Below are 20,673 nucleotides of genomic sequence, written 5' to 3' on the forward strand. Positions count from 1 at the left end.
GATGTGTGTGCAGTTGCCAAATATTTTATTACCTGTTCCATGTTTTTAGGTAACAGTCTACGATTCCAGCTATTAAAAATGAGGAAACCATTTTTATATCTCTTTGAACTAGTTTCTTTCTCAAGTTTGGCAATGAAGGCTTAATTGTCCTATGTTCTGAAGACAAATCAATAGCAAGTTTACTGAGCTGATTTAAAAGAATCTATTGAATGGCAACATGATAAAGCTATTAGTTTTAGTCAACCATTAAGTCACCCCCTATTAAGATTGGCACCAGCTTCTTTATACTAGTCAAAATGCAGGTTCAAAATGCAAGTCTAAAACAATCTTCCTAGAGCTAGAGTGGGAAGTCTGTAAACCTCCAACTGTTTTGGTATACAGCTCCTATCAGCCCTCACTGTACTGGCAACGGCTGATGGGAGTTATAGGCCAAAACATCTGGTTGGACACAAACTCCTGACCTAGAGCTAACAAAGACTTTCATACCAACATTACATAAGACACCTGTTGTAGTATTTATGCAACTGTGGGGTTAAAAAAATTAAGTAAAAGCAATAATCAGACTTATACTTCATAAGACTGGTATTTTTATGCCAAATATAACTTGAAGGATCATCTGTTTGGATATTAAAAGTAAGTCGCACTCAATAAATGCGTTGGCATGTCATAGATAACTCCTGGTTTTGGTTTCTTTTTTTAACCACTGCAGTAGTTGATTTTACAATGGGTCCAGACACAGAGCGCTCTTGTGGACTGGCTACAGTTGTAGTTACTTCAGCACATTGCCCACTTGTGCACTCCATGAATTCCCGATGCTGCCTATTCAGGCCAGATTGCCAAACATATTCCAGTCTCCTTACTCATGCACTGCAGTAGCCAAGAAAGTTCCCTCCCACTGCTCTTTAGGGATCCCCTCCTTATTCTCCTCCCCTGAGCAGGGGATCTTAACTCTGTGCAGCATTTTTAGGAGACTGACATGGGAAGGAAGGGGCAGAGAACTCAACACCAGCACCTCATCCAGAGATATTCCTGTTAATTCAGTCCTCAAGGCAGATACAGCATTTCAATATACTTTGCATTTTTATTTCCCTTTAGAAATGGGGTGTTATTTGAACACGAAAGCTGTAACTATACCTGACATGGAAACTAAACTAAAAGAGAGCCAGTGTGGTGTAGTTGATAAGAGTGTGGGTCTGGGGCACAGGCAGTGTGGGTCCCAGTCCCCACTTGGCCATGAAGCCAACTGGGTGACTTTGGGACAGAGACTCTGCCCAACCCACCTCACAGGGTTGTTGTAGGGATCAGAGAGCAGCAGCAGGAGAAAGATGTAAGCCTCTTTGAGTTCATCATAAGAAAAAGGTGGGATGTAAATCTAATAAATAAATAAACATAAATAAACTGCATTCCAATGCCTTGGTGGCAAATAGTCACGCTAAATCAAAGGTCTCATGTGACTTGGATGGAAAGGCAAGCCCATAATGCTAAATCCTGAAGGCTACCACAAATTCAGTGGACACAGGAAAGTGTGTGGAGAGGTTTTCAGCAGCAAAAAATCTGCTCCTACATTCCATGCAAAGGCATTTCGTGGGCCATACAATCCTGCAGATCTTCTCTCCAGTTGGAAGAGAAAGTCTATCAGTGGATCTTCCTAGGTTGCATCGACAGAACTCTCTGCCACCATCACTGTTGTCAATAGGGGTTGAACAGGTAGGCTCTGGATCTCCTTCTTTCCCATATTCTGCCAAACTGGCAGAAAACTATTTCAGCCCTGGGACTGATACAGATAATTCTCCCTCTCACTGTGGTCAGTTGGAGAGAAATCAGAAAAAAACCTGTCTACCATAGGAAAAAGGGCTAGCCTGCCCTCAGCTTCTGCCCTGGCCTGGTGGTTACTCCAGGAACAAATCAACTTCCCTGGTCTCCACAGAGTTGCTCTGTAGAAGTTAGCATAAATTGGCCACTATGAAACTGCTCTGAGTGCTGCTCATGGGAGTGCTACTGTTCAACTCCTATGAACAAAATAGAGCTTAAAAACAAAAACAAAACTGATCAGAAACAGAATAATATTGCTTTAGAAGTGCAAAATGAATAATTGTCCAACATTTATACTCTGGTTTCTCTTCAGATAGTATAAATCTTTCACCTTTTAAAGACCAACATATATAAATGCTTAATAACCATCAGAAAATAGAAACAGGGGCAGCAAATTGCATGCATGGGAAAGAAGTTTTGGAATGTGTAAAGTTTTAAAAAATCCTAGTAATTATTTTAAAATTTGCATATAGATATATATTAGCATATATAAATTTCTGGCAGAGTTTTTACCTAAAGGCCTGAACTTGGAATTTTTAAAGTGGAATCTCAAAATCTTTAGTAATGTCCCTGGTGTCATGTGATGCTTGCTCTTTATCACCCTAATTCTGCCTCTTCATTGATAATACTCATCTCAGTTTCTACAAAGGAAGGCAACAGAGTTTCCTTGTTATCACACACACACACACACACACACACACACACACACACACACACACACACAATAATATAATTAATATAATATATAATATTGGTGTCCTTTGAGGTTATGTTCTGCCTGTACAATACGAAGAACCTGGATAATAAATCCCAACACACACTAAATGCTTCACTATCCCTCGGATTCCAGAAAATATGTAGCTTGTTGAATACGTCTGTCCTTCACTGGTTATTTTAAAAAAGCTGCATTTCATTGCTTCATTTCCAAAACAGATCTACATATGCTAAAATCACCCTCCTCCAAAAGCACAACTGGGACAAACAAGCATTTTAATGCTTTTGCTTTAAAATTTATGATAGAGGCTGCAGCACAGCCTTTCCTGGCTGCGTTGAGTAATAAAAGTGGCTCTGATGTGATGTGTTTGTCTGTTTGCTCCATCTACAATATTATTCCAACAATGTAGCCACAGGCAAAAATGATGCATTCTGTTAATAAAAAGAGAACCAAATGGAGATATTTTTACAAGATAAAATATGGCACACAATTAAAATTCCCCTTCTAAATAAAAAAACAGCTGTTTTCCTAATAGAGGGCTTCAATCAAATGTATCTTTTCTTTCTTTCTTTAATAAGCCATTCCTTATCTTTGGGAATTTTAAATCTACAAGCTTTTAAAGCCATATGAAACAATAAATAATTTGCATATTCCCAAGCAGACACAGACAAACCATCTGCATTATGAAGCCACAGACTTCTCGGCATGTGGATATCCTAAAGGATGCCAAGATGTAACTATCTGCATATAGACATCCTTCAGCTATGAGTTTGTTCCAATTTAATATTAGTGACTTCTCAGTAAGATGGGTCCATATCTTGGCAATCTTATTTTCCCCAAAGGATTGCGTGGCTCTCTTTCTTTCAACTTTGGACTTCATTATGCAGTTGCTTAAAAAGAAGAAAAAACATGGATCCTCTCTTTCAATTCACTAACTTAACCAATGCTTTTATTCTACTGCAAAATGTTTTTCTTCTACTACTATATAGCAACTCGAAAGCCTCTAAAATATGGGAGGGTAACTTGCAGCCCTTCCAGTTTCATGGCCTAGCACTCCCATCAACCCTTTTCACCAGTTGGCCATGCTAGCTATGGACATGCCTTCCAGATGTTGTAGCCTATGAGTTACCCACCCCTGTTCTAAGACAAAATGTGTTTTTCAAACAGAAAAAAAATTCTTACTGATTCATTTTGGTGGATAACCATTAGAACAGCTTTCACCTATATGGTGCCCTTCATATGCCTTGGATTATGGGTACCAGAATCTCTGACAATTGGTTCTGCTCTCTGGGGCCAATGAGAGTTGGAAGTTCAAAACATCTGGAGACCACCAAGGTCAGAAAGCCAGCACTAAAGAGTCTGAAAAGCCGATATTTCCCAGCGTCATCCCACACAGTTGTTTTTCCTTCTGATATTGACATTGCTGGAATGACAAGGCTCTGGTAGTCACCAAAATCAGGCAGATCAATACCAGGCAAGAGTCCAGCTGCTGCTGACCTCCTCTCCTGTATTCGTCAGTATGCAATCCTGCCTCCAGCTCTGGGCTCTCCTTACATTGCTCCATCCCACCAGGGAACTGGGGGTCATGCAATTTGACATGAGTCTTGTTGATCAACCTAAGAGCCTGGTTTTACAGACAGAAAGCAGTCATGGATTTTTTTAAGAGTAAGAAAGTGTATTCCCATTCTGCATTTGAAAAGTATAGTTGAGTCAGTGTGACATAATGTTCTGGCTGCTAGACCTGAGACTTGGGAGGTCAGATTCTAGTCCTCAACTCAGCCATGAAGCTCACTGAGTAACCTTGGGTCATTAACTCTCAGTCCTGACCTACCTCAAAGGGTTATTTGAATAAAATGGAGACAAGGAATAAATGAACTGTCTTGGATTCCTTGTCGAAGGAAAAAGAAAAAATATCAGCATAATGTCATACTAATAGTATTATCTGCAAATGGCAAAATAAATTACATACAGCTTTGTGTATTTTTGTAAATTTTCAAAACACATTACCAGCTTCTACTTGTGTAATGGAACATATAGACAGAGATAAAGCCCACTGGTAGGAAAACATGTGCAAAGGAACTAATCTTAATCCTGCAGAGAATCTGGAAGCAGAAGCCTTGATAAGGTGGTGGGTTAGAAGCCTCATGTAGAGAAGCCCTTATGAACACACTGTTACAATCAGCCATGCTCCATGGCCAACCTATATCTGGGGGACTGTCAAGAGAGTGGAAGCCTTGTGTGCTCTTGCTGCCAAACAGTAACATCAGGCATTCTGATGTTAGTCTGACTTAGATCCCACTGATTTCAGTGGACCTACTCTAAATACGGCCAATAGTGTATGCAACTGATATGATTTGGAGAGACAGGAACTATGGCTTAGAATTATATCTCAATGCAGTTCAACTCTACGTTCTTCATGGCCCAGATATCTTTTAAAATCTGCACAAGATAAAAAGAGCATTTTCGATCACAGTTGTGAAAGGAAGGTGACAACATAGTTAAGGTTATCTGTGGTTCTGAGATCCTTTCTAGCACTTAAATGACAGAAATTGGTGCATTATAATTATTTATATCCTGCTTTTAAGAATACAAAACCACCAGAGGTGGCAAGAAAAAATCAAAACATATTAGTAACATCACAGGGGAACTCTATCAGAACATAATAAAAACCTTCATTCAGGACATCAAAATTTTTCATCTGGGACAAATACCAGTTTACGGGCAGAGAAGCACCTGGACAGGAAGCAACAGTTCTTGTGCTTCCCGTTTTCTCATTCCCACTGATGACCAAAAGCCACTGTGAGTAAATAACATTTGTAACAGTAGTTCAGCTAAACAGGCTTGACTTTGAGAGAAACTTTTGACTTTCTGCTTGATGACAGGCCAACAAGGCACATGGGTTTTAAAGGTTGCTTTCAGCTACAATCAACATGCTTCCTGTTGGATTTTAAAAATCTGATTGCAGAGTATATTTTAGTCCTTCCTTGTACTCTTGATGTTCTATGGGTCTCTTCATCTGCTACACTTTGGAAAGATCTGGTTATAGTTCTAAGCTAATTTGATACATTTTTTGTGATAATTTGGAGACCCTTGATATATTTGCCAAGTAACTTACAAGACTATTGCACTGTGAAAGTATTCAGAAAGCCTGGATACAATTAATATGCTGACAAAATGACTTGCAGAAAGAAGTTAGTTTTGTTAACTCTTTAATCTTGGCAACAGACTAAACACCTCAGTTGAAATGTCTGCATTACCACAGCAAGTCAGTCACATCTTGGGAATGTCACTTTATATTTGAGATTACTAAATCCAGGGATTCTTTTAGCATGAATCAGATGTGATATTTTGCATATGATGATCTGTAGTGTGTACCTGGTCTCCCAGCATACCCCCAGGACAGTGCTACTGGATATGGCAATAATTAGCCTATATCAGATAGACTGACTTAGTTGAGTCAAAACCAAACACATTTATTTTTATTACATTTGTATCTTACCCTTTTCCTCTTGCAAGAAGCCTAAGATGGGTAAAATTATCTTCCTCCTTTCCACTTCAGCCTCATAACAACTCAGTAAGGTCATATTGGAGTATGCAAGAAAACGATGTCAACTCTGCAGGGAGGGTTTTTGATTGATTTCCTAGCAGAGGGTTAAGAAGGCTTGTGTAGTCTGGTGAAAAGGGAAAGGGAGAAACCAAGCTTCCCTGTGTAATTTGGGGCAGGACTCAGTAGAAGGATTTTATCAGGGGAGGGACTTCTGGAGGTTGCCTAGCAACTAATTAGACTTCTATTCTCTTTCTCTCTGACAGTTAAGTCAATCGGAGCTGATGCTGGTTTGGCAAGAGACTTGTCCTGTTGTTTCCTTTTCTCACAGTTGTAAGTAACATTTAAGAAGCTCCACCAAGTCTGCAACTATGGAGCTTTTAGTACCAATGCACACTATTGTTTTAACTTAGAAACAAGCCCTTTGTGTGCAAGCGTTTGTTGGACAAACTCTGCTGTTGCTATCGTGCTCTGCCATCAGGTAGCATCAGTGATCGGTCCAAAGTCAAGTTAATTGTTGAGTAGGGACTTGAACAGGAAGTGTTTGACTCCCAGTCCAACGCTCAAACCATGATGCCACACCGGCTCTCCAAATGGATATGGAATGTGAGGAACTGTGCATAACTTTACAACCTATTTGTTTAACAACATATAAGAGCCATTTTGGCTGATCAGGCAGGATAGAACTCTAACAAATAAACAAACAAACATAAAATAAGGTCCTTGGCCTACTCTTAGGATGATATCCTGGCAACATTTACTCTGTTGCAGACCACGTATAACCCTGTGCAAGCCATAGAGATAGGGTTTCTGGTTTTTAAATATAGTCTCAGCCATTGACTATTAAAAACACAAGTAAAGGATCAAAGTGTTTGGACCCACAACATAATCAAGGCAATTCATTGAATTCTGTATGAGCAGAGGAAAATAAGAAGCTGCTTTACACCTGGTCATTATTTGTTCATCTAGTTCAATATCTTCTACTCAGATTAGCAGCAGCTCCACAGTCTCAGGAATCTTATCCCCTTTATGCACTACTTTAGGGGTGGGCAACTTGTGTCCCTCCAGATGTGTTGGCCCACAACCCCCCCCCCCCCACCACAGCCAGCACAGCCAGTAGAGGAGGAGAATAGAAGTTACAGGTCAAAACATCTGGATGGTCACAAATTGCCCACACTCATACTATTGGATGGGAGTCGCCAGGCATATCTCTGACCAACTTAATCAAAATTAAGCCAGTGGTCATAACAGATCCCTCCTGCCTTGCGAACATTGTATCAAACTGTTTGGGTGCCATCTGACTACAGATATTTGAACGCTGGCATTGTGGTTTCTTCTTGTCTGGTCTCTTTCCCTCACACTTTGCCACACCTTTTTCCTTTAGCTTCTTGAAGCCATTTCACATTGTAACAGAGCTGGATTTTGATGATGGAATGTACACTCAGCAAGGAACTTTTCAAATACCTGTTTGTACATTCATACTTTATCAACACTGGAACAGGTATGAAGAGTTTACCTCTTGTCACTGTTTGGGGAGAACTGCACTAAGTAGAATTTTCTTGATATTTCTGGAAAGAGGAAATGCCATGAAAAGGTCTATTTTCTCAGACAGGTTAAAAATGAGAACTCCTCAGAAGAAAAAATGGCCAATTGTTTATGCATTTTTTTTAATGCAGACAGCAAGCCCTGACCCAGAAGAGTTACAGACTCTTTTAAAATCATGTTCAGCTTATTCAGATGTGCTGTTTAACACTTGCCAGTCTAAACAAAAAGGACTGAAGTGTTGTGTTAAGGAGAAGCACCAAATGCTGTGAATTTCTGTTTCTATCCCTGACAGAGGTCCAAGGCAAGAAGTGGGAGTTCCTGTTTTGTGCCATGAACCATTTATGATATTGAAGCTAAAAAGGAGGACCCTTTTTATTTCAAGTACTGTTCAGTAACTCTTTCTGCAAGTGATGAAAAGTAGGAAAAGCTGTGACACACGGTAAAAATAAATTTAAAAAGAATGCACTCCTTCAAATCCTATGCAGTGGCAGTGCAGGCTTGTGCTAAACTCAGAGCAATGATGCTCCTGTTTATCCTCTATGTTTGTTGCAACAGAAATGAAAATGCAGCCCTTTAGTGGCACTAAACACTGGAGGGAAGAGAAACAAAGCAACACAATTGGCAGGGGAAATTGATTGTACCTGAGGCTTAGTGTAGTAAATCTAGCTCCCAACATCATATGTCATTTGATGTAGAGCATAACAATGTCACAAATGAACATTCACAGGCTTGGATTTAATCAATTTTGTCTTCAAAGAAGCACATGAGAGGGATGGTATATCAGCTGAGGTAGCCTAGGATGAAGTATTACTTTATGCTAATATGATCTTCACACTTGAACAGCTAGAGCAATCTGTCCCTAGATTTCCAAGCCTTATACTGAATTGGGATCCCTAAAAGGACTATTGTGACCATGAGAGCTTGTTGTCTCAGTCACTGGATGACTGGTCGGTTGCTGTGAGGTTTGTTTTATTCTACTTATTTATTTTAAGCCGCCCCAATAAGTTTTTAGGGGGCGGGATAGAAAAGCTTTTGACAAATAAGTAAAATTTCAAATCAGTCAGTGCTGCCAAGATTAACACAATTTGATTTGCCTTACGAAAACTACAATCCCCTTCATTAAAAAAAAAAGGTAAATGGGCGATATTGAAAGAGGTCTATGCCAACTCACAACTCTAAACAATAGGAAATGAGAGTTTCCAAACATGAAGATAAATTACATAGCATTTCTGTGTATTCTGGCAGCCAGATGGAGAGGATCACTTAGTACTGTCTTCTTAAAGCTATAGAAAAGGCGAACACTTGCTGGTTACCCACACCTTTCCAATTTCTCAGCATTAGCCTCACATGCTATGCACCCTCTCACCGTGCCCTTCCTCCTCTCCAGCCCACTTCCACAGTGAATAACTAAAAAAGAAATGTGTCATTCCTTCTAACTGAAAGTCACCAAACGAGCAGCAGCCCTAAGCTTCAAAGAACAGCTGGAAAAGCCAAGTAAAAAAGGTAAATCAAATATAGAATGGGACTTAAAAGCAACTGGGATATATTAACAAAGTCTGCAAAACTGATCTCTATATTTAGCCTGGAGTCAGAGTAGCAGTTCTTGCTACAGTCACCTCCTCACCAAACTGATACTGACCCCAAGGCCTGCATTATCTCTGTGCCACCTAATGAAGTGGTTAAGCAGGCTATCATATGACAAGTGCACAGGAAGCAGACTGTGCATAAGCCTGGATATTATTTATTTCGTTTCTATACTGCCCGTAGCTAAAGCTCTCTGGGCGGCTTGCAACAGTAAACAGATACACACAGAAAATGTCACACAACTTACACAAAGGAAAAATATGGTTACTTATATTTGGAAGTTTAAAATTAACTTGGATCAAAGTGATAGCATTTTACAGGATACTGAAACACACACACCAATATGCAGGGGGCGAGCAACAAGAGTGGTTTATAATTTTAGAATGAAGTTGCAGTTTATTAGCCATAGGATATTGCAGTTATAGCCACATGCCATTATTAGGGTACTTACTGGCAATCTGCACCTTCAGTCAAAGCACATAATATCTTTCAAGACTTTGAAAGATCTGATCCCCAGTTGTCAGATCAATGGTGACAAGTATGCTGTCTAGTGATAATGGGAAGACACTTGGGAAAGCCTGGACTAAAGGAACAAATGCTACCTATGGAGAAAAAGATGGGCAGAAGCTAAGGAAATATGATCCCAATTCTGAAGGGCCAAGTAAGATGGCACTTCACAGTTCATTCATCATGGGTGAAGTATAGGAAACTGTGGGATAAATAACAGTTCACAGGAATTCATTAAATTTGGCTTTATGGTACTAAATAGCAAGACGTGAAGGACCTCTCTGTTGGCTTTTATCAGTTGTCTATCATATTAAATAAGCAAAAGCTCATAGGAGTAAAATAAATATCAAGGAAGGAGCTTAAACATATGAAGAGCCATCAATGAATAGAATAGTTTAAAAGTTAGTTGAAATCCATCACTGTTGACATGAAAAAACATGGTCTTTCTAACTACAGACTGAGGATTCTATTTTTATTTTTACATAGCTATTTATGCATGTCACCCCTTCAGACCTAAAACAGGTACATTATTTTTCCTGTGGGGACATCTTGTGGCCAGTTTCAGTGTCAGTGTGAATTATTACATGGAACAGCTCTGAACATGTTGCAGCTGCTTCTGGAGGAAAAAAGGGAAAGCTCGGCTATGATCAAATACCACCAGGAAACAATCTATGATATGCCAGATATGACAACTGCAAACCCATTAAATGGTTATAACCTATAGCAGAGATCTGTTTCTGTCTAGCTAATAGCTATACTGGGTCAGGCACAGCACAGGAAGGACAAATGTCCCTTAATGTGGAGAAAACAGTGACCCAGAAAAACACAGATTTTTTTTTTTTTAATAGAGCAACTAATTAGAACATACTAGTTGTACTAAGTTTACAGATCACTGCAAGTATAGGCTTTGGGAAATGTTATGAGCAGCTCATCACTCCTAGAATGCATAGATATCATCTTATTTAACTACAAGCCAAAATCCTTTGTTCATATTTCCCCTTTAGCCATGGTAGACACCTGTTGAATCACAGAACTGAACTTAGAAGTACTTTCAAGCTTTGAAAAAGTAAAATCTTCAGCGAAAGCTTTGCCCTTAAACAGATTTATGGAAGAAAAGACAAAATCCAGACTGTACATACCTTTAAGGCAGGGGTCTCAAACTCGCGGCCCGCGGGCCAATTTTGGCCCGTGGGACGATATTTTGTGGCCCCCACTTGATATCAAAGTTTAGTGATAGTGCGGCCCGCGCGTTTTGCTCACACGCACCTGTGTGAGTCGTTACCCTGGGCGCAATGTTCCCTCTAAGCTGTGCGCCGGGATGGGCAGGGCATGGCGGAGGGGCCCTGAGGCCATCAAAGCGCCAGCGGCGCCTGGCCTCCAGGAGTGACGTGGGATGAGCGGCCCACCACCACCACCGCGGTGGTGGAATACTTGATGCGGCCCAGCCTAACCCAGACTCTCCTTCCAGCGGCCCCCAGGTAAGTTGAGTTTGAGACCCCTGCTTTAAGGTGTGTGTTAATGGTCAGAGACATCAAGGGCTTTTAAATCCTCAATCAACCATTAAGCTCACTAACAGACATTGGACCATTCAGCCTCACAAGGTTGTTTTTAGGAAATGATGTGAGAGGAAGGACCATAAAAACCTTTGGAGAAAGAGGAACAAAACTTACTAAATAAACATTTCAAGTTAGCACTATTCAGATCAATATGCTTTAAAAAAAGTCACAAAATTATCAAGCACACTTAAATAAGGAAGTGGTTATTGAGATTGGTAGCAGAGTTGGCCAAATTCCAAGTTGAAGTGGGCACTGTATCAGCACCAAGGGACTTGGCCAGCCAAGAAATCTCATTCCATATTTGAGGATACTTGGGAAGAAACAAAACCACCTGTGTCAAGGATTATATTCAACAAACTGTGTGTCATGAAATATGGATGCAAAAGCAAAAGAAAATTTACACTCCTCTTTACTGTGGCCATGCTGCTTTCCATGAACATACTGGAGAAATCTCCATGGGACTCCATACTTGCCTGGGCAAATTTATTTCATTTCTATACCACTCAATAGCTGAAGCATTCTGGGCAGTTAACAAAATTTTAACAATTTTTAAAAGAGACACACAAAAAACACATGTAAGATAAAATTAACTTAAAATAAGAAAACCACAATAGCAATTGTAGTTGAATCAGCATAGAGGTCGTACTGAAGAAAATGCAATATTTAAAAATGAAGTTAAAAATTTAAACTGTTAAAATATAAACAGTTAAATAAAATGGGAGAATAAAATGTCTTCACCCATAACTGAAAATAATTTGAAGGTGCCAGATGTGCCTCTTTGAGAAGCTCATGGCACAACTGTGTGCACAACCAAGACCCTTCTCTTGGTAGGCAAGAAGGATCCCCAAAGGTGACCTCAGGGTCAGGGTAGGGACAAGGCAATCCTTCAAATAATCTATTGTACTTCTATTGTATTTTAACTTTACTATGTTTTAAGGGTTGTTATTTATTGTATCTGTATTTTATATATATTTATATTGCACTGTGAGCTGCCCAGAGAGTCCAGGATGGGCTGAGGTGAACAAAGTTGCTTCAGTAAGTAAATAGAAATTACAGCGCCTATCTACCAAATGACTGAAGTCAGCTCCAATCATTGTCTTTGATGCTCTTCCTAACAAGCTGAAGGCAATAACACTTTGGCATGGCTCCAAAAAACTATCCCAGCTTTTGGACACTGGGAAAGTTCACTATTCTACCTGTTGAACTTTAATTGGGCAGAGCACATTTCTTAGAGGCCCCTTCAGATCAAGCTGAACCTTGCATGAGGTCCATTCATAATTTGGCCTCAGGAAAGAATATGGCATGTCTCCCAAATAGTGTCCATTACCTACTTTCTATAAAAGTGTGTATGTGGGGAGGGAGAGAATTGAGCGACTAACAGGTCTATTTTCTATTTTATCAGAAGCCCTCTGGTCACAGTGCTTTAAAAGGGTTTGGTTTGACCATAACAAAATGATTCTTCTACCAACACCATATGAAAAGAATTTTAAATTGCTTTCAGACATCACTCCCTAGCTCCTAAACCTATTTTCTGAAACTCAGCATGTTTCTTACCTGGAGAAACCTCTATGATATTCTGTTTTCATACAAATGGTTCAAAAAGCCATGTGGGGGATGAAAGGGGAAGCAAACCAACTTCCACCCCAAATTTGGACTCCCTTTCCATATAAACCTCTTTCTGAAACTCTGGTGGCTCTTCCTTAAATCCACTTGTATGCCGTCAATTATTTTCAAAAGAATGGCCCACAAGGAAGACAGCAAGTAAGTGCATCCATTTGTAGATATCCTCAAAACGTAAAGGTTTCCCTTGCACCCTTATTGTACCCTCTTACATGCACTTATTTGTCTAAAGCTTGGCAGTCTTAGTCTCTTCAAAAGTTTTTGGCAGTTCACTTAAATAGAAATATAAAGGTGCATAACACTAATCCCTTCCTAAGAGGCAACTATGCTTAAAATTTATCTTCTTATGACAGAGAGTAAAAAGATCATAGTTGTTCTAAACAATTCCTACCAGAGTCAATCAGAGGCAAAAAGTCCTAGATTTTCAAACCTGGCTCAGCATCATAGTTTTGGAATAGCCCCTGAATCAGATTAAGCAGATTTGGGGGATTTTTGGGAGCACCAAGTGGTCAAGGCCCAACATTCAACAAAGTGAACCTAAAACAAATTAAATTTTTTTACTAGTTCCTAAGTGTTAAACTGTGAACTGGTACTACTACTTTTTTAATTTCTAAATTTTTAAATAAAGAAATAAATAAATTTTAATAAGTACATCTTACCATATACATATTTATAGTAAAATCAAATCAGAGTTTAAAAACAAGGAGCAAAAGATTCATCTGTATTCTTTACTGTTTTAACCTTAATATCAAAAATATGTGTTAACTTGTATTAAGAATAATGTTCTTAATTTCATATATTGCAAAGAGTTAATTAATAAACAAATATGAAGCTAGGAAAAAAGTTCAAGATAAGGATGAGTATTGTTAACATACATCTGATCCTGGTATGCCATCACCCAATTCAAATACCAAAGGTGCTCAGCTATTCAAGTATTGTTAAACATTTACCTTTTCCCATCAGTTTAAACCAAATGCCACTATTGTATTTTTGCTCCAGTGCGTCAATTCAGAATTTCCAGAACTCAGACCAGGTAACATAAATGTTGCCTCTTAAGCTTGGACAAAAATATAATTTAAGATTTAAATGCAGGAATTTGTTTCCTTCATGCATGAACAAATATGATTCTATTTAAAAACAAACAAACAGAAACAGCAGCTTGTTAGATTACCATTTAATACCAGGGTGGGCAACTTACAGTCCTCTGTGTTTTCGCCTACAACCTCCATCAACTCTAATCAATATAGCCAGTGGCAAGGGATGAGTTTCAGTCTGAAACATCAGGATACCCACAGGTTGCCCAAATGATTTAAAGAAAACCAAAAACTCCTTCCAGTACATCTTCATATGCAACTTCAAAATGCAACACACAAATATCAATCTTATACTGTAGGCAAATTTATTACCTTTTGAATATTCCAGTATACTTAGTGAAGAATATTACTTTCCCTTTAAATCAATGCCATTTGCAATTAAAACATATTGACATGATTTCACTTTCCCATCATAAAGGATAGTATGGTTTGAAGGGAAAATGTAACAAGCTTCTTTTAATAATGAGGATTCCTCCAAAGCAGAATATAGAAATGCTACAATTTGTTCAGAAGAGTTGAAGCTAAGGTGGGTAGCCAAGTCTCTGTGGAATTAATAATTCACAACTTCATTAACATACTTTTATTTGAAACATTTGGACAGATTCAGTCCAGTCTATGATTGTGTAACATACCCTGATCCTAAAGATCAGAAGATAGCAATATGTGAAGAGAATAATTAATTCTTTGAAGCATACATTAGTGGCTGCACTTGCATGAGATGGGAGGACAGAGCTCTGTAGTTTATGCAAATCCTTTTGCAATTAAGAGTGAAACTGTTTAAACATACAAGAAATACTAGTTGCTTAATAAAACCTTACTCATTCAGAATATATGTATGTTTTTGAACAAGGAAAGGGATTATTTAGTATAAAACTATACATAATTAGAACATGCAATTCTATGCATGTTTAGACAAAAGGAATCCTACAACACCCAACACTTCCCAGTCTACAATTCTTTTTTCTAACGTGCACAGAATTACCCTTAAGCTCTTGGTCTAAATTAAGTATTTGGAAGTTCTTGGTCTAAATTAAGTGTGTACACTCTGAGAGAATAGTTTATTTGCTAATTTTATATACCACTGAATTTCAATTCAAACTAGACTTCAATATTAAGCTTAGCAAATCTGTACTGTAGTGATGCTGGATTTCTTAACAAAACCAGCCCTTTCTTGTCTGCTGGTTGGCTAATCAACATCTGCAGCAATCCTGTCAGATTAACAAATCCCAGAGCTTCACCACAGCCAGAAGCTAAGGAGAAGTCCCCCTGAGTGACAAAACCCAAGAGGACTCGGGAACAATGTGATACAACTACCGGCAGAGGATCTGGCCATAAGCCCAGAGTGAGATCTTTATGCTCAGTTGGTGTTACATTCCTGGCATCAGAAGCACTACTTCTTGTGGACTTCCCAATGTTCTCTTTCTTTTTTCTTTCCTTTTGTTTCAACACTTTGCCCTTAAATTGGTCACTGTGTTTAGGTTCTTGAGGCCCACAAAAGTTCTGGTCTTTGCAGAGCTGTAACAAGTCATCTTTCGCTGGAATGCAAATCATGGTGTGCAATTCAGGGCTTCCTTTTTTGAGAAAAGTCAGGCTAACCCACACTAGTGCCCTGGGATAACATAGACAGATTGTCAAAATGGCATCTTCAGTCAGTTCCTTCTGATCTACTTTGGAAGCAAGGCGCTGGATTCTCTGATTTCTGCCAGATGTAGGCTGACACCAGACTGATAGCTGCCTTAGTAATTTTCTGCTCCTGTTGAGAAGACATAACATGTTATCTTTTCTTACAGTTAGCACAAAACAGGTGGGTTCTAGGGGAGAATATTATAGTAAGCAACACTGCTGGGTCTGGGTTCCAGTGAGCCATACCCCACTCCAAAATACACAATTTCATTACATTTCTTTCCACAAATTTTCCTTTTTTCTCCACCCCATTGCTGGCACTGTGTAGTCTGAAGACACTGAGTTATCAGATTATCATTTGTACTTAGGATTTTTTCTTAAATATTTTGTACTTCTGTAAACCTTGGTGTTCCCTTGAGGTTGCCAATAATCTTGGGCATGGATGGCATCATTTTGGCTATGAAAAGACCTGCACTCTTGGAAGGAATTCACTGTTAACACACAGTGACTAAAAACTGTACCTATCAAGAGTTGCATTACCAATATCCCACACACTGGGAGAGGGAGTGAGCGCAAGTGAGCATTTCAGCTCACACACTAAAGCATCTATTGAGATTGCACAGGCTTTGTTCAGAATTTAAATGTTTCATTATGCTCTTATTCTGTCCTTCCAAGACAACAGATGAGCGTCCCTTATGCTAACAACTGGAAGAGAGAGGGCACAACAGTAATACATTAGCTGAGACATGGTGGCTCAAGGGCACCTAGTAAGCTTTATAGTTGCACAAAATTTTGAACATGGTTCTTTTCAGGTTTAAGGTAACACACTAATTCAGCCTTCCTCTATTTCATGCCTCCAGATATTTTGGACTTCCAGCTTCCATCAACTTCAGTTAGCATGGCAATGGTCAGTAATGGTAGCAGTTGTAGCCCAAGCCTCTGGAGGGTATTTATTTATTTATTTAGACAGCTTATATGCTGCCCCTTTCACATAAGCCTCGGGGCGGCTTACAATCATTAAAATCCCGCATATAAATACAAAAAAAATACACAGAATAAATAAAATACATAAAATAAAATACATAAAATAGTGGAAACAGCCTGGTCAGTTTAAAATCAACAAATAAACCTTAACAATTAAAATAGCGTTTAAATAAAAAGGTCTTGGCCTGGCACCGAAAAACAAATAATGACAGCGCCAGGCGGACCTCTCTGGGATCAGGTTAGCAAATGCTGTTCTAACCTCTACACCTAACAGCATACTCTACATGTATAGAAAACATAAGCATAGGCTTGTGAAGGAAAGAGGTTTCTCTTTTAAAGGTAATCGCCACAGATTAGCATGCTAACCTCCTCCCACACCCCAAACAAAGCCTTCTACCAACGGGCAGCAGGAAAATGCAGCAACAATCAATTGTCATACAGAACAGCTTACAGACTATTACCAGTCTTGTCACTGCAGAAAGAACAGAAACCGGGGAGAAATATTGCTTACTCTAGCTGGGTATGAAAAGCCAAAGATACGAAATATTTTAGATTATTGCTTTTTTCCCAACACAACAGCACACACACACTCACATCTCTGTGTATAGATTCATGCGTATTTGTTATGAATTTCTATACTGCGGTCAACAGAATTAATTTGTTTGTCATACCTGAGAACACAGAAGGCCCGGCTTGATGTGACAGAGTTATCCAAGAGGGATGTAGCCACTTTTATCCCTTCTTTCATCTGCGTGTTTTGGAAGCAAGTCTCTCCTGGCTGATTCAAGCTGCTGATAACAGTTGTTCCCACCTCTGCTCCAGAACTGGGGCCACAAGAAACCTGTTCTTCAGTTGTACAAGCTTCAGTGTCCATGGCTGATGTGGGCATGTGTTTTCCATGAGTTTTATTTCTAGCTTCCCAGTCCTTGGTGAGTTTTTCCCAAGGACAGAGGAATGGTGCCAAGGTTCCATATTTTACATAATTTGCTCTTTTAGCAGGAGGGCGCCTATGATCAAAGGCATATTTCTTATTCAGAGGCAGCAAAACATGGAGCACAACATAAATGTACCAATAATTAGAAAAATTTTCTCCAAAGGTAGAAAACAAATTCTTTAATTATCAGCTGAACAAGCACTTTTGCCAGTTTCAGGTTCTTGAGTATAAGAATATAAGAGTTTCAGGTTCTTGACATTTCTTACTTTTCCAATTATTACTTCTTTCCCATTTCAGCATCAGTTTGCAACTTATTAAAAGCAGCATGAAAATTCATATGCCTTTTCATGCCACTTCTCCTGGGTTTTTTGCATGTAAGTCTGAGATAGATCCTCTGTCAACAAAATTCCCTTACACGATGCTTTTCTGTACTTTTTTCATGAACACATACATTGTGTCCCTAAAAATAAGCATACATCACAAATATTCCAAAAAGTACAATACTGAATATTAACTGTACTCTGGTTTGCCTGTTTATCCAGAAAGTATGAATCTGTTAACTTCTTAACAAAGTGCAAACTGAACTAAAGTCTTCCTTATCCTTAATTGTTATTTTGGCTTGTTATCAGAAAAATGCAACATTTATCTCAAAAGTTGTTTTTTCAGAAGGTTTAATTTGAATTTTCTCTCTCTTGTATAATTGAAACTATTTCAAGTCATAAGCATTAATTACATATATCATGTGATATAACAAATTGTTTTTCTTCTGTGCTTATGTAGTGGTGGAACTGGACAAAGAAATGGAGGAGAAGGGAGTTAGGTAAGGCAAAGAAACAGTATCACAGGTGGAGACATTTGATACCTGAAAAAATAAAAAATGGATTTGACTTTTCCCATCCAGTAATTATCAAACCTTGCCTTGACCTATCAGTTATATATATTTCATTTTTGTATGCTAGTTTGTGTTTTATGTAGGCAACTCTGAGACAAGACAGAATGAAGAAGAAAAGAACAACACTGGGTCAAAAAAGAAAAGTGAAAAGGGTGCTTCATCTTGTATTCTCATAGTAATGCATCAATCCAGTGCATCAATATCCAGTTGCCTGGGAATAAGCACCTCTGAATTCATTAGAACCTGTTTCTGACAGAACATATAAGATTGTGCTACCAAACTGTCATAGGTGTTGGTCATATAAAAGACCATGTATGGGAATATTTTAAAGACATTATGTTGGTAAAATGTGAAAACATGCAAAATATATAGTGACACAAAGATATAAGACTACCTGCAAGAAAGAAACAAATTCTCTATTTAGTTGTAAAATAATATGGCTTAATGGCTAGATCTGCACCATTATACAGCAAAAATATGAAAAAGTTCCAGTGGAAACTGGAGCTGCTACAAACTGCTTTGATTTAATGCAGGCAAGAACTATTTAGCAAAGAGGCACAAAGCCCTGCAAGGATGAGGAATTAATTCAATGTATCTTGGATCATATCTATTTATTTACACTAACATGCTTTGTATGTAATGCCTACCCATGGGTTATTTTAACTGTTGGTAATTGTGACCATGCCAATATGATGCCTCTTCCTGCTTTTTGTCCACATTGCTAAACAACCAAGATGGGTGAGCTGGGTTCTTGAGGGAAAAGCAACTGACAATTTTAATCTAACAAACAAGAGTGTTGTTTTCCTTTAACAATCCAGATGAAATTATGGAAAACAACTCAGGAATCTGGGTCATTTAGCAAAATGGAAGTGGGTAAACGGGTAGGAGGCAGCACTCATTGTCATACACTCAGGTCTACCTATGATTAAAACAAGCCATGGGTACGCATTATGTCCAAACCAGAATCATATTTCAATTAGATCTTCTTCCAAATAAAGGCACTTACCATTATAATGGAACCCATGATAGCCAATTTGTCTTACTTTAGTAGGCATTTTAATTTGGGCAACGGAAAGCAGATTGTAAATTTCATTGTAATTATGTTTTGAAAGAACTCCCTTTGGCCTGTAGAAATTTTAAAAAAGCAAGATGTGTAATCTACTGAACCCGGCAGAAGGCTGAAGAAGTTTCACTAGACACCACAGATCAAACTTTTAAATAGCACAGTTCATTTATTTACCTCTTGAACTTTTCGAGAAGATTTCTCTCTAATTCTCTGGCAAATTGGATGCCAGCAGGACAGTCTGGATAATCCTGTGGAGCATGTGGTGTTCGCTTATATAGAGAATGCTTCAGAGCTTCTTGTAAGCCCCCCACTCGTGCACCCTGATATACCTAGAAAGAAAGAGTATTTTAATGTCTTGGATTCATCCAGCTGCAGAAAGTCAGTACTGGCAGGTACCTTAGGAAATCCTCACAGTAATTCAAATAATCATATTTTATTTTCAATATGAAGAGGTGCCAAAGCAAATCAAATCTCTTAAGTTATTCAGGGAAATCCCACACGTTGTAGTCAACATGTATTCATGCAATAAAGAAAGGAATGGCAACAGATCTGCCTGCAATAATTTCCCGTTTTGAGCAGGTTTTTCCAATCTGGTGCCCTCCAAACTGGTTTGAACTACAGCTTCCATCAGGTCCACCATAACCAATGGTCAGTGATGACAGAAACTATAATTCAAAACATCTGAAGGGTAACCCGTTGGGGAAGGCTGTTTCTGAGCATCCGAGACTGGAGGCTTCTTCTGTCCCTGTGAACTGGTTCAAGAAAGTGAACCCAGCGTGCATGCTCAGATTAGCTTATGGGGCTCTGTTGTTCAGTGGAATGTGAAGAGCAGGTAAGACTTCACTATAAAACCACAAGGGGACAATCAGTGGAAAATGTGAGGTCAACTCAGCATGGCTTCTGGCATGTGGCAATAATATTATATAGGCTCCCCAAGGACCATTGAACCCAACACAAATTGGTCACAACCTTGCATTTTATCAGCCATCACAGAATGCAGGGGTTAGGATATTTGGACGCCTTACCATGCACATACAGTGCTGGTGCTAAAGGATCTACACGAGTTGCCAGGATGCAACTGAGCTAGGTTTTGAGATGTTGGTATTAGTATACAAAGGCCTGTATAATTAGGACAAGGAAAGTCTTTCTATATCAACCACCCAGGTCACTATGAACATCAGGGGAGGTGCTGCTGTG

General features: G+C 38.9%; 1 protein-coding gene across 3 annotated transcripts in view; it reads right to left on the minus strand.

Annotated features, from left to right (window-relative positions):
- Window positions 1-14,042: 14,042 nt before the first annotated feature.
- Window positions 14,043-20,673, minus strand: part of POP1 (POP1 homolog, ribonuclease P/MRP subunit) — a 30,418-nt gene continuing 23,787 nt past the window's right edge. For all 3 annotated transcript variants that reach the window (XM_044424200.1, XM_044424201.1, XM_044424202.1), the window contains exons 14-16: window positions 19,651-19,805; window positions 17,256-17,591; window positions 14,043-15,730 (exon numbers count right to left, since the gene is read on the minus strand). In XM_044424200.1, coding sequence (XP_044280135.1) covers window positions 15,076-15,730; window positions 17,256-17,591; window positions 19,651-19,805 — 1,146 coding nt within the window. In that variant the 3' untranslated portion in view covers window positions 14,043-15,075. The remainder of the gene's footprint in view (window positions 15,731-17,255; window positions 17,592-19,650; window positions 19,806-20,673) is intronic.

Source organism: Varanus komodoensis, unplaced genomic scaffold (assembly GCF_004798865.1).
Source record: "Varanus komodoensis strain SLA01 unplaced genomic scaffold, ASM479886v1 scaffold14_1, whole genome shotgun sequence".
In the NCBI taxonomy this organism is placed as follows: Eukaryota; Metazoa; Chordata; class Lepidosauria; order Squamata; family Varanidae; genus Varanus; species Varanus komodoensis.